Raw genomic sequence first — 27,322 nt, 5'->3', positions numbered from 1 at the left:
ATTTATGGACGTTTCCGTATTTTACATCATGCACAACATTTTGTGTGCAGCAGCAGTAAAGACATTGGTGGCGCTCTGCATATTTATCAAAAAGTATTTTTCAGGTTTCGTGTAGTAGTACAACACTGACATTGTAGGGCCTTTACTGGACATTATATTTTCGTTGTTTGTAGGTTGAAGCATAAATATCAGTAGGTAAACAAAGTAAGTTAATATATAATATGAAAAGATAAAGCTATTTTGACATTAATTTCAGCTCGTTACTCGATAGATGTCTGAAATATTAAGTTGCGACTGCAACCTGTTGTGAATTTTCAGATAACCACCCACCACAACAACAACACTTTAAACACGGAGACAGCCAGACTGTCTAGGTAGGCCTACCAAGGTAGGCCTATGACTGACTGATACTAATCTGGTATAATACAGTAGGACTTGGTGCATAGGTAGTAAAGGCTTTGATGCTATAGACACGGTCAACCTTGTGTGTAAATTAAATATTTGTATTGGCACGGTCGAACCTGTATGTATATGAATTAATAATTTAATATTTAATTTATTAAGGAATTTCTTTGCTCATGAATATAGGCTGTAGACGACTGCACGACGACACACCTATGCTTATACACAGTAATGTTTTTTTCGATGGATTTTAATCGGTGAAAAATTATTTTTATTTTTTACAATCATAACAGTGATGTAGGCCAATCTTTTGAGAACATTTTGCATTAAATCTGTTTGTCATACGATACGATCCTACGTTCAGTAGTAGTTATGATTTTATAATTAACATGCTGATCACGACTGTTTGTCATCTATTCTCTTCCGTATCACAAAAAGTTAAGTTGTCTATAAATAGTAAGAGCAGGAGGATCAGCACTTTCGCCAAATTTAATTTCTAACCGCGTTAATTTCTAACTGAACGTAGGATCGTATCGTATGACAAACATATTTAATGCAAAATGTTCTCAAAAGATTGGCCTACATCACTGTTATGATTGTAAAAAATAAAAATAATTTTTCACCGATTAAAATCCATCAAAAAAAACATTACTGTGTCTAATGTCTAATTTCTATCGACCGCGTACCTTTTTTGTGTTGTCTATCGGCTTAAAAGAACTGGTCGCACAATAAACCGAGATTGACTGGCCATGCCAATCAATAGTATATTCTACTAACTTCCACAGTACAACACTTTTTCAACATAACTCTTTTCAATAATGGAAATATACCATCAGGTTGAAATACACTATTTCCACCAGTCAGCATACTATGTTATGTGCAATTTGAAATTTTGCAAGATAGGATTTTCTTTTCAACACCCATCCAGGCGGTGTTGAGAGGATCGCTATTTATCTGTGTGAGTTAGTGTATTATTAGTCATTGATACAGTATTTTCCTTTCAAATTCCTCAATCATCAGAGCATGAGGTATACAAATAATAGTAATACCTCCCTGATCAGAGTAGGATAATTTAGTAAAACTTATTTTTATACAGGTTTATGTCTTGACTGATTCACACTGGACAAATTTTTGTAATTTAACTCGTAGATGATAATTTTTGTAATTTCTTGTGCATTTTTTAAACATATTTATTATATTTGTTTACTACTACTGTACGACTAAACAAATTTCCCAGAATAAAGTTTTTTTTAATTAATTCATTTGGTATTTGGTCATTCTAGAGAAGGTGAAGTATGTTTTGCCATGATGACTCTAATGAAACACAGTATAAAACTGAATAATATTTTGACAATGTGGATTAAACTGTTTGTAGAAATTGATATTTCATAGATAAACAAGTTATCCTCATAAATCAGCACTCTGTATGTCAAATAAAATTGCGTTCAATGTCGATTACCAAATTATAGCTTAATTCCAGCTAAAAATACCAGAGCTTTTTACATTGTATACATTTTCTTTGAAAATCACCACTCTTAAATAACCGTTAAAAGTTTTTAAAAGAACATGATACAGGATAATGTCACCTTAGAAAAGCATTACTTTTTGTACAATCACTGATCTATTTCAAAGTACAGTATAGTATTTCATTATTTCAAAACTTTCTACATGTGGATAGTGGTGTAACACATGGGGAAAAGCCCCCTGGTTTACTGTTAGCACTACTAAATGGCCCTCCAACACTGGGTAGTTGCATTGGTCTGCTTGTGCTCTGAGTCCCCTGGGTTTAGCCAGTAAGTTACGCCACTGCATGTTGAATTGATAATACAGGTTGCTTAAGAAAAGATTTTGAAAAACAACTGAACGCTTTCTTGTTGTTGAAACACATTTTTATCTTCTCCATGTCATTAAGTTTGTTAGTTTATTTGCCTATCAAAAAGGATGGTAGGTTTTTACTTGTAAACACTACTATCATCAGACCTATTAAAATTTAATGTTTAAATACTAAAACTATGTTTATTATTCACACTCATCATCATACACAGTAGGCAAAGTAAATGCAGGTTGTGCAAGATTTTATGTTAGTGTAATTTGAAGTAAGTACAAATTGATAATTTTGATGAAGAGGTAATTAGATTGGACAAAAGCTTTTAACTATTAGACATGTCAACGTTAATTTTCAGAAAAAGATCTTTTTTAAGTAAGGAGAAGGAATACCAACTACATTTGTTACTTTTTAGGGTTAGCGTTATACAGTATGTAGGTCACCAAAAATATAATACCATTGATAGAAATTTACTTTTTTATTCAAACAAACCTTTAATTGCTTCAAAACTAGTATATATATATAAACTTTATTTAGACACGAGACTGATGTACAGCACAACTCGTTCAATCAACATTGATTGTTTTTACACAAGTTCGTGATACTGTATTACAAAAAAAACCAACACCATATAAATACGAAAGAAACGAAAAAATTGAAATTGAAAAGAAACAAAATTACAGCAGAATTCCCTTCATCTGACACCTCTATTTAGGGTACACCATACCGGTACTTCCCGTGTAAACGGGAACCCTTATCGAAGTGTATAATTTATGGGGATTCTACTGTAATACATAATAAATCTTTTTGATTTCATTTACCTTAAAATAATAGTGATAAAACACACATTTTACATGATATTTAGCCATTTTAAAAGTTGGATGTACACCATCGTAAATTACCATACCATTATGTTTTACAATGCATTTTTCAGATACGTTTTAAACAACTTAACTGAATTTGGAAGGGTATCAACATTGAGACTATTCCATATAATTGCTCCACGATAAGACAGACTTCGTTTTTTAAAATCGGTTTTTGGCTTCGGGATGAATAGATGTGTATCACTGTGCCTTAGATTATAATTTATATCATTGTATGTAAATACATTATTTAGGTAAGGTGGGGCATTATCTGTCAAAACCTTATATATAACCATACAACATTCATATCTATCTTGATAAAATAAAGTTGACCAATTAATTTGTCTTAGTGCCTCACTACTAGGTGTGTCCCATGTTAGACCACACACGATTCGAGCTGTTCTGTTTTGGATAGTTTGAACTCTTTTCATTAGAGTTTGACTACTATTTCCCCAAATGATGTTACAATAGCTCAAGTAAGGTATTACAATAGAGTTTGCAATATGTTTTAAAATGTTTTGTGGAAAATAATAGCTACATCGTCTGAGCATACCCAATCCATTTAGAGCTTTACCTCGAATGTATTCAATCTGATTTTTCCATGATAAATGTTCGTCTATTATGATACCGAGATGTTTGCAATATCGAACGCGTGGTACAAGAGCATTATCTATATTAACTGATCTATTTTTTTCTTTGATGGTTGCCAATCGGTTTGTCGATCCGATCAACATGAACTCGGATTTAGAGACATTTAGACTCAATTTATTATTTTTTAGCCAATCGTGGATTTGTATAAGTTCTTCATTTATACTTTGGTATATTTCATTTTCATTTTTTGAAGAACAATAAATTATAGTATCGTCAGCATACATACTTATTTTACATTTGTTTGCAACTTTCGATAGGTCATTTATATATAAGAGGAAAGCAAGTGGGCCCACGATTGACCCCTGAGGCACTCCACATTGGATGTGTGTATAATCAGACAATGTATTATTTACATTTGTGAATTGCTTTCGCTCAGACAGATAGCTCTCGAACCATTTTAAAACATATTTACTTAAACCATAAAGTCTCAATTTGCTTAATAGTATGTTATGGTTTACCGTATCAAAGGCCTTTTTAAAATCTAGTAAACAGATTCCGACCAGCTTACCCTCGTCTATTGCACTATACCAGTCTTCCGTCACTTTTGTAAGTGCAGTAGATGTTGAGTATGATGGTCGAAAACCTGATTGATTTATACATAACAGATTATTATTATTCAAAAAAGCATAAAGTTGATTAAAAACGACTCGTTCAATTATTTTTGAAAGTATAGGTAGGACGGAAATGGGACGATAATTATTAGGGTTAGTTTTTTCACCATTCTTAAAAATTGGCGTGACCTTTGCTATTTTCCACGTATTTGGGAATTTACATGTTGTGAAGGAGTGATTTATGATTCTTGTAATTGTTGGGGATATAATCGGGGCATAAAATACAGTATACTCATACTCATACAGTAGTGTGTTGGTAGCAGTTCTAGGCATATAGTAAGGAAATTTAGTTTTAAAGTTAATAAAGAAGCAATGTATTGTTATTCAAAGACCTTTTTATTTAGGTGATCATTTGTTATTTTGACAATTGATAATATTAACCTTTGTTAATGTTATTATGCTATGCTCTTTATTTGTTGCAATGTATACTATACATATTCTATAATAACAAAGTATGCTATTCCTTTTCAGACAGTAGAATATAAGTACTGTAGGCCTATTAGCATTTGCCTTTGAATACAAAATACAGTTATTTACAGTTTATTTATAATATTCAAGGTTACATTTACATTTTAAATTGCATTGAGTTCAAATACAGTAATAATTTATCAACCTAATTGTGAAAAAACTGATAATAATACTGTTTAAATAACAAAAAAGAATTACCAAGACGTGTGCTACCCTACTGCACTGTATTTTAAAAAAATACAGTAATTAAAATGTTCACTTCATATATAATTGAGATGTTAGGTAAAGTAGCTTTTTATTATTTATACCATGCACTGTAATTGACACGGTCAGTCACTTGGAAACCAGCAAAATGTGAAAACATCAATCTACTGTAGAGGCCAGCTAAGCACACTTCATTCAAACGCGGTAATACTTTTATTTATTAAAACTTCTTGGATTTAATACAGTAGTTAAGTCAACATTAATAATTCACTCCTACAGATTGAATCTCTTTCTTGTCAATGACACTGATGTGACAGGTGTTTTTTAAATTCATGATTTTTATATTTTTTCAAACTAGTTATTTTGGTCATCACAAATTACAGTAAACTGATTGTTTTTGAATAGAGAGCTTTTGATTTGCGACGATTGACGACCAACCTAAGTCAGGTCATAATGTGTCGGTCGTCATCTGGACCTAGAAACCATCAAACCTGTGTCGAGGTGGAGAGCGTGGACACACGTCATACTATTTCCACATGCACAGAATGAATTGGCATGACGTAATTTGGTCGTCGGTCATCACAAATTAAAAGCTTCCTAGACTAAGGGGAGTAGTATTAGGGTAAGGCTTTAGATGTACAGTAGTATGGAATTATATAGTATTACAATGGAAACAACTGTTGCATAGAATAAATAATTTTTAGTAGAAAATGTTGATTGATCAACAGATGTGTATAGTACTGTACCAACAGTACTGTACTGATACTATGCAATAGTATACAGTAGTATCACTCAGTGTTTAATAGTTAGAGACTGTGACAAGGCTAAACCATAGCGGATAACTATACTATAGAGTAACACATACTAAACCTTTGAACTGTTTTTTCAAGTCATGTTTGAACACATTTTTTATCTCTACAGTGTACTTCATAGACTAAATCATAAGTCTATAAAGGCCCATTTACACTAGGACGATAACGATCGATGATAAATAGATAAGCATGCATTTTTTTACATAAAACAAAAGAAATTAGAAAGGTTTTCTGTAGGATAATCATTTATGCTGTCTTTGATAAAAATAATATTTTTAAAATTTCAATCAAATGACATCATGATAAATAAAAACAATAAAATCGTATTGTCACGATATTATTGCTCTTACTAATCATGATGTAATTTGATTTGACGTGTGAAAATATCATTTTCATCAAAGGAAGCGTACTGTACATGGTTATTCTATAGTTCTAGAATGAATAAGTTTTTATATTTCTTTTGTTTTATGTATGTCTATTTATCTTCGATCGTTATCGTCCTAGTGTAAATGGGCCTTAAAGGTCGATGTACTGTACAGATGACTGTATATCAATAGTTTACAGGCTATACTGTACCTTTACCTTGTGAACATCCCCAACGTTCCTTTTTTTCTTCTGAACACAATAAGATTACATTATTATTAATAAATTATTTGTATGAACTTCAAACTCTAAACCAGGTTGATTCTATTATCATTTCCTATAATTTGAATTTATAATATTAATAATATTAATAATAATAATAATTCGTAATCCATTTTCATGTTCAAAACCATTTAGAAATTTTTATTCAGAAATTCTTGTTACTACAGTATATTCTGTATGATAATCTCTTCGGTAATTAAAAAAAACCCATTTTATTGATGCACGACTGCATATATTTTGTCACTTGATGATTTCATTCTGAATGTTTCACCTACTTTATTTAATAGCAATACATTTATTATTCTGTAGTTAACATCCCAAACAGATAATGATAATTGTATTATTTTGTCTTCACCACCAAGTTTACCATCATTTCTTGATGGTTGCCTATCTGTATACCTCAATTTTTTAAGTGAACGTTTCAAGCATAAATCTTTGGTTAAAAAATTAACCGATAATTTTGTAATGGCTGCAGAAACACAGCCATAGATTTGTTCTGACAGCTTTTGAAATTGACTCTAAAAACTGCAAACAAAAGTTCAAAAAGAGTGTATTAAATAGATTCTTTCCTCACTGATTATGCCACCATGCTTTACATTATTATCAATATCCTTTCAATATATTATTACACAGTGTATGTACATTATACTATAGCAGTTATTTGCTGCCAGCATAAATTTATAATTAGCAAGATGGATTTTATTAGGGAATTGACTGCGAGAATTTTATGATCTTATCATACAGTATTTGCATAAAATATTCAAGATGTATTTCTTAAAGATGACAGCCATGTTGTTGTTACACTCAATTTACATTGGAGTGTGTAATTAGAAGATTATTGAATTGATTATTAATGAACAACTAGTTACTAATACTCGATTGTAATTATTGTATGATTCTTTACAATATTTGTACTACTACTGTAGCTTCTTCACCTCTCAGTTATTGTAATGATAATTATAATGAGTTAAAAATTAAATTTTAATTTGATTGGCAAACAAGTTACTGTAAAGGTTTGTCTACACTATCAAGCTAGTTTGACAACAGAAATGTGACATGCCCATATATGGACATGATGATGTCATATCACTACCATGTTTGGGCATATCACTACCATATTTGGGCACATCCTACTTTTTTTGTAAAACTAGTTTGATAGTGTAGACAGAGCTACATGTAAGATATTTTTTTGCTTAGCATTTGAAACAGTATACTGTATGTAGTATTTGTAAAGTAATGATGAGGGTGGCAAGGGCCATGTGGGGGCGTGGTTGGCAGATTAGTCTAATATTCCATAGGGATCACCTTGTTCAATGAACTTCTGACTTTTCTTAGGGTATTGTTAGTTTATCCAGGTAAGTGGCACTCGTAGACTAGCAACACCAAATGTTGGTTTGTGATAGTTTGGTCAGTGTGCGTTTGCCTACTGATTTGTCACTGATTTTTTAGAATGTTCTTTATTGTAGCCTGTGTCATTTAAATAAAAGATGGTCAAATGTTGTGAAATTAAAACATCTTTAAATATCCACAAATGTCATCATCAAACTTATTTGTTGATTTCTTTGTTTTGATTATGTTGGTTTTGTCTTTTTAATTTTCATAAACAAAATTTAAATGTAAATCTCTTATACAGTATATATTTACAGTTAAATTATTTAGCCTTAAAATATCCAATGTAAAGAGTCATTCTCCTGAACACAATTATTATACATTTTAAATTATTACTAAATTATAACATTTATTTTGAAAGCTGTTGCAGGAAATTAAAGTGCAAATGTTAATCAACATAATGTATGGAAACAATCATTTTATTGGAAGTTTTATGATTATAATTCACTTAATATTAAGAATATTATGCTACATTAAAACAGTGTAAAATAGCACCTTTTTATTTCTTTACCATGCCTAAAAGGCAGCAAATATAATACGGTAATGACACTAGTCCAGACTTTCTTATTGAACCAAATTGACAATTGAAGTATAGAGCAATCTGGTAGTAGTTATTGACATCGTGGTTACTTACCAGTTGTACCAATCCTAAGGACCTCTTGGTTCAAATCCTGGTTCAGTCATAGTATAGTACAGGACTTTTTGACTGGAGTAAACATAACTACATTATAAGAGTTTATAAGAATGTACGAGTTTGTATGCTATTATGTGTGTATTGTATTGTGTGTTGAAGTAAAATTCTCCATACAGTGTACAGTACTGGTTGTATCATTTTTTTAACATAACAATTTGGTTTTAATTCCTAATAATGATGAAATGAGAGTTTAGAGTTGCACTTTTTTCATCTCTCTGTACTTTGATTCTACCTCGTTTTTTAGTTTGAAAATAATTGTACATGGTCAATTATAAAATCAAAGTTGGTCATTGATTGTCAGCTATAGCTTCTACGGGGTTAAACAGTAATTGTTTGCATTTAAAGACGTTTACTTGTTGCAATCTAATCATTGACAAATGCTTTGTGTTTGACCTAGACAAATACGCCTACAACAAACATTATCTACAGAATATTTACACTGTAGTTTCGATAAGGCAGGTCCACTTTGATAGATGATCGGTATCGAGGTTTCAACACGTTTAAATCAAGTTAATGCCTAATGCTGTTTCAGTATAGTATGGTTTTCTTTTACATAATGAAAGAAATATCATACTTTTTTAAGTACATTTAATTTAACTCTGAATATTTGTAATTGTAGTTTTTGCGTCAGGGAGTTGAGTAATTAGATGTTTTGCCCTACTCTGACGTAATTTGTACTTTATACTAAGTACATTTGAGAATACTAAATAAAAATTCGCAAGTAGTTCTCAGAACCCACGACCTACTTGTGAATTTTTTCGCAAGTATTCTCAAATGTACTTAGTATAAAGTACAAATTACATCAGAGTAGGGCAAAACATCTAATTACTCAACTCCCTGACGCAAAACTACAATTACAATCCTGTTGGTGCAGTACCCGCTGCTTACTTGGGCTCGAATCTAACCACTAGCCATCAGCGCAAGCTCGGTGGTCTAGGGGTATGAACGCCAGGCTAGTGATCTGGAGGTCATGGGTTCGAGTCCCACCCGAGAACTACTTGCGAATTTTTTCGCAAGTATTCTCAAATGTACTTAGTATAAAGTACAAATTACGTCAGAGTTTATTTATTTATTTATTACCATCTTTACTGAGGGTAGCCTATCCAGTTCCAAATAGAACTGATCATCAGGGCCCTTGATAAAACATACATACAGTACAACACATAAAATATTAAATATTCAAATGACATAATATATATTAAAGGCTTAAAATTTACAATGATTATATAAAATTCATATAAAAGTGAATAGAGTAGGGCAAAACATCTAATTACTCTGTGAATATTTGTTATTACTGTATTACTTGTATATTTAAATTTCTAATAGTACTGTACTACAGTATAATTAGGTATTAATCTATCCAATGCCATTGGCTGGAATATGCTTTGTTATATTTATCCATGGTGGTATACAATTTTATTTCAAAAAGTAGGCCTACTGTATTAGCGGTCTATTATTGAGAACATACAGTATATCATACTCAATATGTACAGTATAGCTGTGATGCTGTCTGCCATACATGTCGTTTGGGTGAGGTATCCTGGAATAGGTACACACCTACAATTATTTGTACAATAAACAGCTACAGCTCCACTACGTGCTTCACATTAAATGATTTCCTCCAGTCATTTTATTTTAACACTTCTGCCCATAATTTTCACTAAAATAGCACCAATTATTAAATTATAAATAATGATAAACTGAGAATCTTGCTATGAGTAATGTTGCGTACAGTATATAGACAGTATCCCAATGAAAAAAGTTAAATTAATTATTTCACTTTTTCTTTTCAGTTACACGAAAAGAACTTAATAACCCGTTCTAATGTTATGGTTCTTTGAAGTTGTAAAAAATGTATGATTTTTGGTTGAAAAATGGTGTTTTTTGCTCTTAAAATTGGAAGCATTTTTGAAAGGTTATAACTTTTACAATAATGACTTCAAAGTTTTGAATTTCGTTTTGCGATTTGGACTAATTTTAAAGTAATGTTTTCACTAGAAATACTTAGTCATTTTTAATAAATAATAAGTGAACAATAAAAAACATTCTTTTAATATATTTAATTTTGATTAAAATACAATTAAAATTAATATAATAATGTTAACATCATAGCCATCACTTTTTAGAATTTTTGAAAAATGTCACAACACAACGCGCGTTCATTGGATAGGTAATATTAGATCAGCAACTTGTAAGTTATAGTTGGCTTTCTTTTAAAATCACCTTTTATGTTTTATGGAACATTACACTTTAGCATTAGTGCATGGCTTTCAATTTGAGCAGAACAAAATATACTTTTAGTTATTAATATTGTTTTAAAATAATAACACAGTTTTTAATAGCAATAGTGTGTGATCAGTGTTGCACAACCGACTAATGGTAAATTTCTAAAAGTAAAGTACCTGTATATGATAAATATCATTTAATTAACTTAAAAAATGTACTAAAACTAATATCCTGATATTAAACATTGTGATTACCTATATCCTCGGGTATAATCCTACTTTGGGTCTAATGCCACCCCCTACTTTATTTCTGACTTCACAAACAGGCATATCCCCAGGTATAGTCCCAGTATTGACTTTTGGTCGTCTGGATGTACAGTAGCCAGTTCAGATGAGGTTTTACAAGAAATGCTTACCAAGTTAGATAGACAGATAGTTTCAAGATTTTGCTTTCAAATACTAGGTCAACAAAATAGTAACCTTGACTAATTATGTATTATAAAGAAAATGTTACGGTGGAATTTATTATAATATTAATATGGATTTTAGTATGGTATCTGTTGTTACCAAGTCTTCTTGTGTCTTCCATTGTGAACGTTGACTTTTATTTTATGGTCATCTCTTTGGCAATTTAGCCGACAGTTTACTGTAGCATTTAGCAATCATTTGCATGAATTGGAATCTTTGTCTTACTCTTCTTTTCTTTCTATTTTTCAGTTAAAAATAAATGTTCCACAATGTGTCTAATAAATCTATTTCTTCTTGTCTTTGAAAATAAATATTTCAGTTCAGGCTCATAGTCTTAACAGTTTTACCTTTTTTCTTGTTACCAGAATTTGGAATAACTTAAAAGTTCTTTTAAAACCAAATTACTAAATTATCTCAATATTTTTTAAATAATTTTGATATTGAAAATGTGTGTTTTCTTGTAGATGCTTTAATTGTAGAACGTAATTATTTATTTCTTTCTTTCTGTTCTCTGTTCTGGGTTGACCAACTAGCATAGGTGTTTAGCACCTGTTTGGTCTTTCCTTGCCCCCTTTTATAATTGTTTTGTCTTCTTTGTAATGTATATGGCAGAAATTGAATAAATAAATAAATACACTATTAGCAGCTACGGCAAAATTGATAATATACAGTAAACCTCTGCTTTAGCAGTTGGCTATTTCCTGCTTATTATTATATAACTTAGATTAGACAAAATACATTAAAATAAATGTCTGTATTCCTCTGAATGCGAGACCATGTATCAGAATAAACAAAAGATTGCACGCAACCGAAGTGGACAGGATAATACTTTATTAGAATGAGAATGAGCAGCACAGATATCACATTTATTTTAATGTATTGTGTTTTAATCTAAATGCATGTGTTGTGAAGGATGTTGAAATGATAACTGCCAAATGATTGTTGAAGCATATTGCTCACTCAATAACAGCACGCCTACGTTGTGCAGATGAGATAAATCTGGCAGGTTGGCGAGTATTTAAGAGCACAGCAAATTATCATTACTTGTCTTAAACTATTGTAATTAAGGCATTTTATCTGTCAAGCCATTTCAACGAACATAAAATGAATCTGTCTGTCATTACTATATTGGGTCAATGTGTTGCTTGAAAAACAAAACAACACAAGAATTAGGTTGTTAATTTAAAGAGGTATTGTCCCCCAAAAACATGAAAAATGAAGATTAATAAAATCAGACTTTGAATAGGCTACTTTGTAGTTTTAACTTCTGTAGAAAAAAACCCTGGAACAAATGACAAACTAAATGGTTAAATTCAACCAAAAACCCATTGGCTGTTGGGTTTGACTATTTTTTTGCTTTAAATTACAGTTTTTTCAGGTCAATTATTTTTTTTAATCAAATTTTTGGTCAAACTGAATAACTATTATGTGACATTAAAATGGAATATTCAACAACAAAATAAAAAAAAAACCAGATTTTTTCATATTATGTGTATTTTTGCATTGTTCATTGATATAATATTTGATAATATTCAATTACTTGTTTGGATCAAATTTATCAATCTCCATTTAACACATTAATAGGATATTACAGTACCAGTACAACTTTCTATTAATATATCATGGCTTAAATTGATTATCCTTCGTCCTCTGAAAGCTCCTCTCTACGGATTTCCGTTACTAATACTCTTTTTTTTTTATAAATATGAACAACCATAACTACTAAAGACTTAAAATATGGCTTGCCATACTTCACTAACGATAATAACTATGGTTTCTTATGTTAGCATGATGGAAGTAATGCTATAGAACCTCTCCAGAGGACAACCCTATTAATGAGGATGCTTTCTTGTGAAAAAAAAGAAGCGTACAGTAAAGTTTAACACTACTAATCCCTATTCATTGGACAGCCCTATTAAGGGGACACTTTTCTGAGTCCTAAAGGTGTCCCCTTAATAGAGGTTCTACTGTTCTTGTCATACATCATAAATACAGCAATATTTACTAAATGTTCTTATTTTAACATGACAAATTCATAGTCTCAGATGAAGGATAACAAATAATACCCTATCCAATGATAATTTGGTTTCATTGAAGCTTAGAATATTATATTTGATGTGTAATTAGCCGGGTAATCGTTTGCAGTCTTCTTTTATTGATGTTAAACACCAACTGTAAAGTGATTGTTGTGCTTGTTTGTATTTGTATATAACAGCTATCTAGATTGTTATGATAAGCACTCCCTGATAATACTATGGTATTTTGACTATTTTATATTGAGGTGTACTGTATCGCAATTTACAATACATGAAATTAGATCGAAGATAGAGTAACTCCGAAAAATTAAACCCATGAGGCCATTTTTCGGATGATTTAAGAAATTAATGATAGCACTTGGTTAGTATGAAAAATGCTCCACAGTATCCATTCTTTCATGGATTCCATTTATTTTATTATTGTCTCCAATATTGTACTGTACAAGGAAAGTCAATAAACTGAAAACAGTCTTATGACAGCTGTCAATGTTTCGGTATTGTTAAGAATGATATATTTGGTTGTTTGGGTTTATCGTGCACATACATTAACTATGTTAATTCTCTGACTCATATTAGAGCCTTTTATACTTTGAGAGACATGGGTAGAACTGTAATTATTCTGTATAAAGATCGTAAAAGCACATCTATTATATTTTGTTTGACGAGGATGGGTATTTTGTACTGTAGGCATAAAAAGATTCCTTTTATGGCACTTCAAGTCTTTTATTTTCTTCCTTCCTTTTACCATCAATCTTTTCAGTTACATCATGTATTGTTTTTCTCCACTTGGGTCTGTTTGTAATGTAACTGTACCTTTAACAACATACAGTACTGTACATACAGCAAAGAGAACAAAGGAAAAAAGACAAATTAGAAACTGATGTAAACAAATTTTCTGTGTTTTAGTGTTTTAATACTAGTTTTCGGGGCTTATGCACATATAAAAAGATTGGTCGTAATACAGACTTGTTTTTAATTCTCTGAAGAAATAAAATGATAAACCAGTATTTTACTATCACATACAAATTTAGCCATAATGCATAACATTTGTTTAGTTATGTTTAATTCATAAAATATTGTAATAATTAACGTTTGTTTTGCTATAATCGTCTATTCAGTGGTTATATAGCTATTGAGTATTGTATATATTTTCTTTTTGTACTAAATAATACCAAGGCTAGTATTTGTATACTTGAACATAGATCTTAATTTTACTAATTAGGGACACAAACGTGACAGTTACTGTACATAAATTGTGTCTGAATTAATGTAAATTAGTATTTAATAATAAATTAGCATCTTGATTCATTAAGTACATTCACTTGGCTTGCCACTTTATGTCTTAAAAGATCTACAATACAATCTTCAATTTGTATCATCAGTCCTGATACTATCAATATTAATTAAGTTCCTTTTGTAGCCATTAACACCATTTATTTAAGAAATGATGAATATTTGTACACGATTAAAAACTAGCATACGATAGCTATTCAAGTGTGTGACAACATTTATTTCAGATTTTTTGAACAATTTCAACCATTCCCATTTTCTAATTTGTTGAGTAAAAAAAAGTAAAAAAGAAAGAAATTCGAATTTTTTATTCTAGAACTAAAAAGATTTAGATTTCTTTGATCAAATAATATTTGTTCACATCCAATAAAAGGCCGTCATGATCAATAAGAATAATAAATTAAGATATTATTGCTCTTACTAATCATGACGTCATTCTCTGTAACTCTGTAGGTAAAAAATGGAAATAGGTATAGCATACTGTACTTCCATGGGTATAGTTTAGAAGAGAGATAGCCGACTTACAATGATTAACATGAGAGGATGAGAGATGTAACTGAGCATCTGTACTGCATGCCAATTGTATAAATGGGCCTTAAAGCGCTCTCTCCGTGCCTCTGTAGGTAAATAATAGAAATAGGTATAGCGTACTATACTTCCAAGGGTATAGTTTGGAAGAGAGATAGCTGACAATACAATGATTAACATGAGAGGATGAGAGATGTAAAGCACCTACTGCATGTGCAATTGTATAAATGGGCCTTAAAGCGCTCTCCGTGCCTCTGTAGGTAAATAATAGAAATAGGTATAGCATACTATACTTCCAAGGGTATAGTTTGGAAGAGAGATAGCTGACAATACAATGATTAACATGAGAGGATGAGAGATGTAAAGCATCTATTGCATGTGCAATTGAGGATGATTTGCATCTTCCAACAATGGTTATTATTCATTGCATCTGATTGACATGAATACATTGTCTTGTAATTCAGAACATTACATCAAAACCATCCAAGCAAGAAATTGTCTAATTTATCTGGCAATTTTGTTCTGGTAATTATAATATAAAGCAGTATTTGAACATTTAGAGTTTTGCTAGTTATTTATTTTCATCAAGGTATTGTACTGTAGGAAGAATTATCAGATGTTTTTTAAAGCTTTAATTACTAAATCCTGTTGTCTGTAGGATATTAAAATATAATCATGCATGAAATGAGCTGACCATACATCAAAATAGTTCAATGTTTTCCTTTTCATCAGCAATGGAGTAGAAAATGATTCTAGATATAGAAAGATGATAGATTGATGACAAGCTCTATAAAAACTACAATACAGTAAAATTATTATTTACTATTAATAATAATAAACAATAATACATGGATATTCAGACATTCAAAAGCTGGAATTGATATAAAAAGATTTGAAAATTTTGGGGAAGGGGGCGTGGGTGCAGTATTTTGGGTGAAAGATTGATATAAAAGTTAACACCATTATTAATTCTAAGAATACTTGATGAAATGCTTTTGGAGTTTATAATTAATTAAGCTTTGGCCTGCTATTATATTTGTGCTTTTGTTTTTGATGGATATGTTTTTTATTTATTTAAATAATGTTTTACGAGGGTGGTCTATCCAGCCGAAGCTGATCATTAGGGACCCTCACAAAAATACAAAATAATGAGAATTAAATTAAAAAAGAATAAAAAATTAAACTATATCTCAAAGATTTGGAGGTGTGAGAAAGTCTTAAATTCTGAAAATATGCCACCGTTACTGTAGGTTCCCGGAATTTAACCTATATGGCCTAATTATATGTACCGACCAATTAACAGTGAAAGCGGGACAATCCCGCTAAAATCGTGACAGTTTGAATCTATATTATAAAGACTGGACACAATATTAGTCCGAGTCTTAGGGTAGGTGTCAGATGAAGATTTGGACTAAATGGAAACAAATTGGGTATTCGCATTCCACTCCACCCAGCACAATTCTGCACATATTGGAAAAATTATCAATAATATCCAAACTAGATGTTTTTAGATGAAGATAGATGATTTCTATGTTTGATTCATTAGTTTGTGCTATTTTGAGCCAACAGTAATCCATTCCATTAAAACGATCAGCTTATCACTATCATAACATTGTTTTCTATTGATTCTACATTAGAACTAAGTTACAGGGCTCATTAAGAATGTGACGGCTAATTATACAGATCTACATATTGTTCAAGCCGAATAGTTTTTGAGCGTTGAAGCACAACAATCGCAGCACGGGGTTTGTTACACGGAGTGGTGTCCGTTCTCAAAATGTAATAATACACAAAACTGAAATTATGATTATGGTACAGTAGTTTGTGAATTACTAGTGATTATTGGCAAATAATGCGATGCCACCAAGTACTACACATAACAAATGGCATGGTAAATGTTTTCTTTTATGTAGAGTCATGCAATATAGTTTCTGACCCTATTATTAGATCATGATTGTCACTGAATTTCTCCTTTGTCTTGACCGATGCTGGATATCTTGAGTTTTTTCACATAGTGGAGAACTATACCTGATGACTTAACCTCATTTTAACCTTTAGGATGATTTTATTTTACCTACTGACACTGTACAAAAATAGTAATTTTTCATTTAACACTTATAGCCGTATGAACTGTTGACCAATGCTGTCTTCAGGATATTAAGAAGATTTATTTTCTCATTTTTCACACATAGATGGTCATTTTTTGTTTAACATATTACTTAATAGCCATAGAAGATAGATTACTACTGACGTAAGCAAGTCACATAATTTTATTCAATACTGTCTTTGATTTCAAACAGCAAACAAAATTTCCGGAACACAATTTCTTTACCGATATATGCTCTTATTCCTGTAATATTTTGACTTCCACAAATATATGTTTGTACTCAGTACATGTTTTTCTGTACTATGTAAACTTTATTTGCAAAATATTTGTCACAATTTAGACTGGTCATTTGTTATGAACATTGATGAATTACAGTATTTTAAAATTCCTGTATGATTTAAACACTCTCTACCAGTGGCGATTTTTCCACACAGCATATATAATGTTCAAATCCGTTTTCTCTAGTAACAGCAGTTTTTTCTCATCTTAAAAATATATTGTCCCCCTGAAAAAATAATTTTAAAAATGTGTTGTTGTTGAATATACCATTTTAATGTCACATAGTTATTCATTTTGACAAAAAATTGGATCTATAAACAAATTATTTACCTGAAAAAACTGTAATTTAAAGCAAAAAAATTGGCTGACCGCTTGGTTGAATTTAACCATTTATTTTGTCATTTTATAAGTGAAAACATTATTTTTTCATTCTTTTTTTTTCATACAGAAGTGATTAACATTGTTGAAATTACAAAATGGCCTATTCAAAGTCTGATTTAATTAATCTTCATTTTTTATGTTTTTATACAACAATACATTTTTAACCATATTTCATTATGTAATATTTTGCTTATGAAATACCATCATTATCTTTTGACAGATTGTTCAGCAGAATAAACTAGGACGAGATGGGTGACCCGACATCATCTTCGATGACTGAGTATGATTACTTAATTAAATTCTTAGCACTTGGTGACTCCGGAGTTGGAAAGACAAGTTTTTTGTACCAATACACTGATTCAACTTTTAATAACAAGTTTATATCAACAGTAGGAATTGACTTTCGAGAGAAACGAGTTGTAAGTTTTTCTTCTGTACTGATTAGCCCACCTTTTTAGAAAAAATAATATATTGATCAATTGCACAAAAGTTGGAACAGGAGGAGAGCTTTATTTACTAGGGTGGGCTTAATCCTAAGCAGTATTATGTATGCTTGGGTAATAAATTAATTTGAATTGATTTGAATAAAATGAAAAGGGTACCGTACCTTAAGAAATTTAATTTATCTATAATAATACAGAATTGCATTATTGCATTGCAAAGTACGTCTTTGCACCTTGTATTAGGGAAATGTGGTAGATATCAACAACAGTAATAAGGTTAATACTGTAATAATTAAATGGATTTGAACGTTGTTTTTTCATTACATCATGCATGTACTGTGGGAATTAGTTCAGTAATTATGTAGGAATTTGTCTAAACAAATTCTTACATGATTCTATTGAGGTTAAAGAGTAATAAAACAGTAAATATAATTAAGATAAATTCCTCTCTATATGGTTTTTCAGGTGAAATAAACTTAAAATGTAAAATACAGTATTCTAATTGGATATTGAATGTTTACAGTACTTTCACAATCTATTATTCTCAGTAGCCCACAGGGTAATATAGTTAGTCATTTTTAGGGGTGAATTAATATTATTGATATCTTTTCATTTATAGATGCACAGGCCAAAAGGATCAGACAGTACAGCTAGAGGTCAAAGAGTTCACCTACAATTATGGGATACCGCCGGACAAGAAAGGTACAATTATAAGCAATCTTTTTATTATGCTGTGTTTGTATCGCTATTTATCTAACGTTCATAGAATTATTGTCATTGTTGTTCCTTTGTGTTGTTTAACCCATGCCATTAATTCTGGAATGCATTCAATCGTTTAAACTCCTTTCGATGTGTATCAATGCAACTGATTTTATTTAGTGCCATCCTTAAAATTTATAATAATCTTTTATACACTTATATAGTTTATAGTCTATTTGTGCCATGCTTTCCTGAGTGAGGACTATTATTTTATATTATTTAGCATATTTGGTGTTATTGTGTTTCTTTCCTTCCCATTTTTGATATAGATGTATAAAGTGTTGATATTTATTCTCTTTGTTGCAGGTTCCGTAGTTTAACAACAGCTTTTTTCCGAGATGCCATGGGATTCATCTTGATATTTGATTTGACAAATGAGCAGTCGTTTCTAAACATACGTAACTGGATGACGCAACTTCAAATGCATGCTTATTGCGAAAATCCAGATATTGTTTTGTGTGGTAACAAAGCTGACCTTGAAGACCAAAGAATTGTTAGTGATGAAAAAGCAAAGGAAATGGCAGAAAAATTTGGGTAAGTCTAACCTATGGATGGATCTTGAAAGACTGATTCAAGAAATTGTATTGGTATTTTCCACTTAAAATAGACAATTTCCATGTGATTCCATTTTAACATGTCAAGGTAGGTTGTGCTGTGTGGATGATTAATTTTATTCTATTTGTTTGCTTGTTGTCTGTGGTTTCTTGTGAAGAAGCTCCTCCTGATATTGTCTCTTCTGTTCTACTGGGTGCATTATGGTTTAATATCATAATAGTATTTTTTTAGGGTACAAGCAGTGGTGTAATGCAGAGACCTGAGGCCCCTGGTTTAGAGACCCAAAGTGGCCCTCTAACCTGGGGCATTTTAATGGTTCCTTTAGGCTCTGTTCAAGGGCCCCTCCCCCCATAAGCTCTGAGTCTCCAGGGTTAACCAGTGAGCAGCCGTTATGCCACTGGGTAAGGTGGACTTTGAAATAATAATTTCGTAGTAATATCAAGTTATAGTGCCTTTGGTTGAAATTTCATGTTGTCAAATAAGACATAAGATGTCTGATATAAGACATTGGAAAATTTGAATTTTTTAGAGGTAAAACAGCAATAATCTATTGGATATTGCTTTTTTTTTACTATAATGAATACTTTGTTAGACTTCCAAGTGGAGTATTAAAGAGGATAACCACAAAGTACCAAGTAGTAGTACAATGAATTGAAAATAATAAAATAGCATTGAATAAAAAGACAATATCATTGTCATTAAATAGAAGTAACAAATCGTTAAAATATCTTGAATACTGCACTTTTGTAATTTGAAATTGTACTTTAAATATTACTGGAACAAAATTCATTGTTAATGTCTTAAAATGATGATTTCCATGTATGCAATTATATGTTGAATTTGTTGACACTTTGGTCCTCTGAGGATCAAATTCTATCAGCGCGATGGGTATAGTGTAATGTAATCAACCAGTCTGTATGAAAGACAGCTTCCAATCGCACATTAATGTGGCACTTATACTACGAAAGCAACAGAGTGTAACGTACATCTGCACATGCTCAAACACGTCATTGAATGTTTATAACAGGGAAAAAGTAAATTGTCGTTGTACAGTCATGGTCCTTTATTCACACTTTTCTGTAAAACAAACAAATCACAATGATATGTTTTAACACTATAACCAATCCCTATTCAGGGGAGGGGGAGGGGTGTTGTGGGAGATTCTCTATTGAGGGGACACTTTCTTGGATTCTTAAAGGTGTCTTGACGAGGCAAGACGAATCGTCTTGACGAGGCCCGACGGATCATCTTGACTCATTGGTGCTGTCTGAGTTGAATCCTGACAAGACGAGTCGTCTTGAGATAGCGTCGGACATAGTCTTTAGGTCGTCGCAAGAACTTTAAACATGTTTAATTTTCTCTAGATTAGATGACTCGTCGGGCCTCGTCGCACAACGCTGTCCGAGTTGGCCTTAATAATGATCTAATGATTTTTCGTTTATTTTGTTTATAAATAATTAGCTTGTCTATTTTTTGGTCTCCTTCCCTCATTATCTTTTATACTGTTAAACTTGAACTATTATTTTGTAAACCAATTCTTAAATTATTTTGTCTAAGTAATCTGGGGTCTCTAACATACAAACCTTCTGGTTTCCTGAGACCCCATTTCATCATTGTACATACTATTATTTTATTTGTGATTTGTATTTGTACAGTAGTATAAAAATATATAATATTTGGTGTTTTTTTCTCTTCAGATTACCATATTTTGAAACAAGTGCAAAAACTGGTCACAATATATCCAAAGCAATTGAGTGTCTCTTGGACAATGTCATGTTGCGGATGGAGAGAAGTGTAGATAAGAATCAGTTTCCAAATTTTGTAGCGAAAAACGGCAAAAACGTACCAATGGATTTTGAAGATCCCGTAGATTCAAGAAGCGGTTGTGCATGTTAGATTGAGATTACGATAACATTAAGTAGCTTTTGATTTGTGATGACCTACATACGAACTACGCATATTGTGTCGTTGATCATTGTCTGCACCTAGAATCCACCAAAACTGTTGTGTAATCGAGCGAGGAAACATATCACAGTTCCTAGGTACTTGGTTTTCGTAAAACAAAAGCTTCTTACTATCCACCGTTACAACTCAAATACCTGGATGTAAACACCACAATTTATACAACCATACCTGACCTAACAATAGTTTACTCTCATGCTAAAGTATAACCCATAGACTTCTAATTTCAGTAACCGATTCTTGGTAACTATGTATTTGTAATTTGTCCGGTATCAAAGGAAAATTCTGTATACTGTGTCACATATGTGACTCCTGTATCATATAGCCTATTAATTCAATATATTGGAATATAATCCACCTTCTAATTCTTGCTAAATGTGATTTCTTGGCCCCCATGTGATTATATTTTGTCAAAAATGTATACATACATTATATATTTGTTATTGTACACAACTAATTACATTTCTTCTACATTTTCCTACAAATACTGTAAAATATCTCAATTGGACAAGAAAAATTAAAATTAATTTTTTACAAGCTTTCTTTGCCTATATTGACACCAAATTGTTGGAAACTAATTTTTATTGAATGAGAAATCTTTCCCTTTTCCATGATTGGACAAATATAAGTTTAAATAGATATTGTTTGTATTGTGAAATGTTTAGTAGATGAATTACAGGTTGAGCATATTCCTTAAAATTGCAACCATTTTTCTTTCTGGTTTTATAAAACACTTTTTTTATCAATTTAAAATTTGGACAGTACTTTTTTTACTGTTTCCAAAAAGTTATTTCACAATTGACAACACAAGATATTGTATTATAGGCTTTTGTAATGAACTTTGCTTATTTAAAATTGGAAAGATTTATGATACTACGATTGATTATAATAGGGAGCTATCGATTTTGATACTCGACATCCAGACTGCAGAACCAATAGAGCGTTTTGAGTTATGTGATGTGCAATCGTAAAGCTTCCTATTTTAATTTTTTTAAATATTACCATTTTTATATTAATGCAATTGTATATTTAAAAGTTATTAATTGATTTATTCAATTTTGTAATGTATTTTCCATGAATATCAATACACTTTTTCTGCATGTTGTGCATTTAGGAAAACACAAGTGGTGCAGTTTCCAAGCTATGGTGTTTAAGCCTTAAATCACATTTTCTAATTTGAAGTAAAAAACATTTTTGAAGACAAAAAATAACATTCCTTGTTTACATATTATTTTAATCATAGTTTAATATGGTCAGAATGCAATACAATTTTTTTTTTCATAACATTCTAAAACAACAATATATATTGATATTAAGGCAAGGCGATGAAAACAATGTAACTAAATTAAGTTACAAAAAAAAAAGCAAAAACAATGGATTACTTTATGCATTCTATTTATATGATAATTTATTACTGTTCGGTAGAGGCTCCGACCGCTTCTTGATTGTAATCGCAACGCTGGTATTTCATTGTTAATTTTTTACCTAATCAATTACAATTCTGCATTTTCTTTAAATCTAATACTTCATCTTTCTTGCACGTCTTATTATATAATCTCGTTAGCAAGTTTGACATGCTCTTCATACTTTGTTGCCCACGTACGATTTGGTGACGGAAAGAAAAACAGGAGCCAGATAGGATTGATTTTAGCATGTGTTTTTAAGCCATCATTGTGCTATCGATGGGTTTGTGTACACAGTTGCTTCATGGCATATTCTCTATTGACCTCATTATCCATAATTGATTTGCCAATGTTATAATATATTTTGACGGTAAATATTTTAAGCTCCTCTTGGAAAACATGTATTGCACATAATATCTGTCGTCATGTCGTACAGGTACGCGTGGGTTGTTTGGATATTTTTTTCTCATAATTGGACTTGAATAGATTATTCAAACGACGTAGTGGACGATAACGAAACTTTTTCCTTACAATAAACAGTATTCATAACAGTAAATTTTACAGCAAAAGATTTCACAGCTGTACATCAATCGCTGTTTATTTATAACAATTTATACTTGATATATTAGGTAAGCTATGGCAATAAACCTATTGTTGTCCCAGTCGAATTGAACATACTGTATTCTTAAAATTTATATGAAATTAATGCATCTTTATTATGATTTAAAATGATGTATTTGATTCAGAAGGGACTTGTAACTCATAGATGCCTTCTTAAGTATGTTATACTCGCATGCCATATGTTATGTCATTAAGCGTTTTCTTTAGCTACAATAATAAGACTAGCGTATGTAATGCCCGAATGGCTTGAGAGGATGACATTTAACGTTTTTCTTTTTGGAGTTGAATAAGAATCGACAGAATGGGTTTTCTGATCAAAATACTCGCAATGGCTGTTTTATATAAATATATTACTTTCAATTTTATCTTCAGGGCGTTCAAAAAGATATTACAGTAATTTATTCAATATTTCGTAAATCATTGAAGCTTCTAGCTAGCAAAATATTAATAATCAGAAACATTATATAACGCTTAGTGTTACCAAGGGCATATGAGGGGCCATTTTAATAACTGCCAGTAAATCTACAATTACCTTCAGGATTGATAGCAATTTGAAATGATTAACAGCAATTTGATTACAAGTCAAACTTCTCTCTAAAAAAAATTATCTTTAATTTTACAGAGATCTGAAGAACGTGAGCATTAGCTAAATCCAAATTAATTTAATAATAATGATAATAAGGTGATTTAAAGTCATTACCACGCAACAGGGTGTTAACTAAGGTATAATTTTCTTTTCACCTTTTAATGTAATGTTAATGTTATGAGTGATACATGTCAAAGTTTAAGTAGTCATACATATGCATTTATGTACACTGCAGTATTGATTAATATTATTACAATGTATGGTGTATTTTTTGTGCAAATGCTTAAAAGATATTTGAATATGCAATTTAATTTCGAAATTTATATTTCTACACAAAATAATTTTTAATGTAATCACTATTGACTTATATGTTTTGTCTCTTTAAAACAAATGAATTATTTGAATCAATAATTGATTTTTTTTTTTTATCACAAGTTTTGAGATTTTGGTCTATGAATCTTATATTATGTATTGTAAATATAGTAGTGAATTTAAAGCGAAGGCATTAAAGATGACATGAAAACTGTCATGGCAGATGACAATGATAACACAATAACATAGTATATAATATATGTAGAACACTGGTATGGGATCAAAGGGCATTATTGATTCATTAAGAAAGAGGGTAAACTGTTGGTAAACACATGCATTATATGGAACAGAAATATGTGTGAAACAGTTTGCACTAATCTGAATAAAGAACACCTGGATTAGGCAATGCATTATAGGGCATCGCTATACAAGATAAAGAGTAACTTGGTACTTTTACAGGTATAACTTCTTGTATAATGTTATAACAAATCATTTGCAATTTATCCTTTTATTTACTGTGAGAATGTTTTTTTATCAACGCTATATAAAAACGAGTTATTATTATTAAACAAAAAGGTTTTTTTTAAGTTTTACATTATATTGGACGAACCTGGGAAATTTATTTTATGCTGCAATGATCAGAATAGAATTTACAGACAAACTATGAGTTCTACTCAGCCCTTGCTTGTTTTTTCTTTTTGTCTCATTGCATCTGTGTTTATTTATAAGTCAATTAAAGTTTGCGATTTAGTGCCTTCTGGATGTTAAACCCCTTTGTAACAACTCAAATTAATTCAACAAATAATTCAGCTCTTTTTATTTCTATGTACCAATGCAAAGATTGTGAATGTAATATGGGAGATAGTCGGATTTATATATCAATATAATATTGATTTGAATCAATATATATATATTAATGTGATAAATGAAACTTAGATATGTAATATTTAATGTTTTATCATATCTTGTATAAATTGAATTGAGTTTGCTATATTTGTAAATTTTGCTCTTGGTGTAAATATGGTGGTTATATTATTTTGTTTACTATATTTGATTTTCCTAAATATCAATACATATATATATATTAGATATATTATAGATAATTAGATAAATGGTTATCCATTTTGTGGTGGTTTAAATTATAAACAATATTTCTGAAGCTTGTTTTTTTTTTATATATAAAGATGAACTAGTAATCAAATGAATATATGATATTATTAAAATTTATGATTATTTAGGGTACACTAATATTATTAATATGTATATTTGGGATTCAGGAACATAAATATTTATATTATAAAAATACTGTGTACTGTATAGATACTGTATAAGATATGTCAATGGCGTTCGCTGATTTGAACCCATTTGAACAGAAACTACCTGGGTATTCCCTGACTGCTATAACTGACTATAATAATTATATTGGAAAGGGTGCATATGAATACTATAACAGTGTATGTAGAGTGAATTGTTCATGTCTATTCTATGGTGGATAACATAGTACTATCAAGGGTGGGTCAAGTAAAGGTGAAATTTGTAATTAATTGTGATGAGAATGTTTGAATAGGGTAAATATACAACTGTACTATATATACAGTACATGTATAGCGAATACTTATTCTATTCTATGGTGGATAACATAGTACTATTAAAGGTAGATTTTGTAATATATACAGTATTTATTATGATTTAAAAACTTGGGAAGATTACAACCCAAACAATTCCTTCTGTCTGATGGAAGCAGTTAATACCTCCTGGTCCTACGTAATAGATACCTGATAGATCGAGGCTCATCTGACAGACTCTTACTTGCTTAATATATGATGGATGTTCTTGGCAGACATAGATTGATTAATTTGGATATTAAAAATTGTAAATACTGGATTTTGAATAAATCTATCGTTATTGGATACTATCTTCATCATCATGGTGAATAACGATGATCTTTCTATATATTAATTGTGAAATTAGATATACATGTTTTGTATCTGATACTATACTCTGCATTAAAATAGCAGTATTGGTGGACTCTGGCCAGTAGAGAGGAGTGTACTGTATGTTATAAGCATTATAGTGTACAGAACAGTAATAGAACTGGGTAATGTATAATAAGGTTAATCAATTACAGATTGGTATAAATGATATACTAAAGATACACAACTAATGTTACTACTATGGGACTCAATAATTAACTGAATAATAAAAATGATAAATAATTTATCATGAATTGGAAATAGACATGTTAAAATACTTTGTCTTTAAGGCTAATTATCTTATTAAACTAAAACAGAGTATGGGAAACAACAAACAAGAATAATGATTTTTACAGAATATAAATTAATGTATTCATGCTTTTTTAATATACATACAGTATTTTTGACGTTATTTGTTTATTATGATATGATATTGTCTTTAATTATGCTATTGTGTCATTTTTATGGTAATTTAATATTCAATAATTCAGTGAATTTAATAGTATAATATTTTGTCAACTGTTTATTGATCAAAATACTTGTTGACATTGACTTTTATGTATTATGTGGAGGATCCCACCGTCCCAGGTGCTCTAACTCACACCCATTAATACCTGGAACATACCACCTTAATTATTTATAAAGTCTGTGGTTTCTTTTTTTTTTCTTGCCTGAATATTAGATCTGTTTATATCATTCAATAAAGTGTTTATTCAAAGATGGTTCTAAGCATTTCAGAAAATGATGTTTGTATATACTTCTATGTGCAACTTTTAAATTCAAGTTGTTATTTAGTATATTATATAAACTGCTTCTTGGAGTTAAATGAA

The 27,322-nt window shown here is 30.6% G+C and overlaps 1 protein-coding gene across 2 annotated transcripts; it reads left to right on the top strand.

Annotated features, from left to right (window-relative positions):
* Window positions 1-110: 110 nt before the first annotated feature.
* On the top strand, window positions 111-27,322 carry LOC144847532 (ras-related protein Rab-27A-like). 2 transcript variants are annotated; one of them, XM_078703939.1, is made up of 5 exons: window positions 111-204; window positions 18,099-18,297; window positions 18,941-19,023; window positions 19,387-19,614; window positions 21,333-27,322. In XM_078703939.1, exons 2-5 carry the CDS (start codon window positions 18,127-18,129, stop codon window positions 21,529-21,531), a joined length of 681 nt encoding a protein of 226 aa, XP_078560065.1. In that variant the 5' UTR covers window positions 111-204; window positions 18,099-18,126; the 3' UTR covers window positions 21,532-27,322. The 2 variants fall into 2 exon arrangements, with proteins under 2 accessions (XP_078560065.1, XP_078560074.1); XM_078703948.1 differs by lacking the exon at window positions 111-204 and adding an exon at window positions 2,447-2,498.

The sequence above is a fragment of the Antedon bifida genome, chromosome 1 (assembly GCF_963402885.1).
Source record: "Antedon bifida chromosome 1, ecAntBifi1.1, whole genome shotgun sequence".
In the NCBI taxonomy this organism is placed as follows: Eukaryota; Metazoa; Echinodermata; class Crinoidea; order Comatulida; family Antedonidae; genus Antedon; species Antedon bifida.
This window is presented reverse-complemented; position numbering and strand designations above follow the sequence as displayed.

What these genes read in the sequence shown, in the direction of transcription:
- LOC144847532 (XM_078703939.1), top strand. Translation starts at nt 18,127, where the DNA reads ATGGGTGACCCGACATCATCTTCGATGACTGAGTATGATTACTTAATT. An exon ending in ACTTTCGAGAGAAACGAGTT is followed by an intron (nt 18,298 to 18,940) that starts GTAAGTTTTTCT and finishes TTTCATTTATAG; the next exon opens with ATGCACAGGCCAAAAGGATC. An exon ending in GATACCGCCGGACAAGAAAG is followed by an intron (nt 19,024 to 19,386) that starts GTACAATTATAA and finishes TCTTTGTTGCAG; the next exon opens with GTTCCGTAGTTTAACAACAG.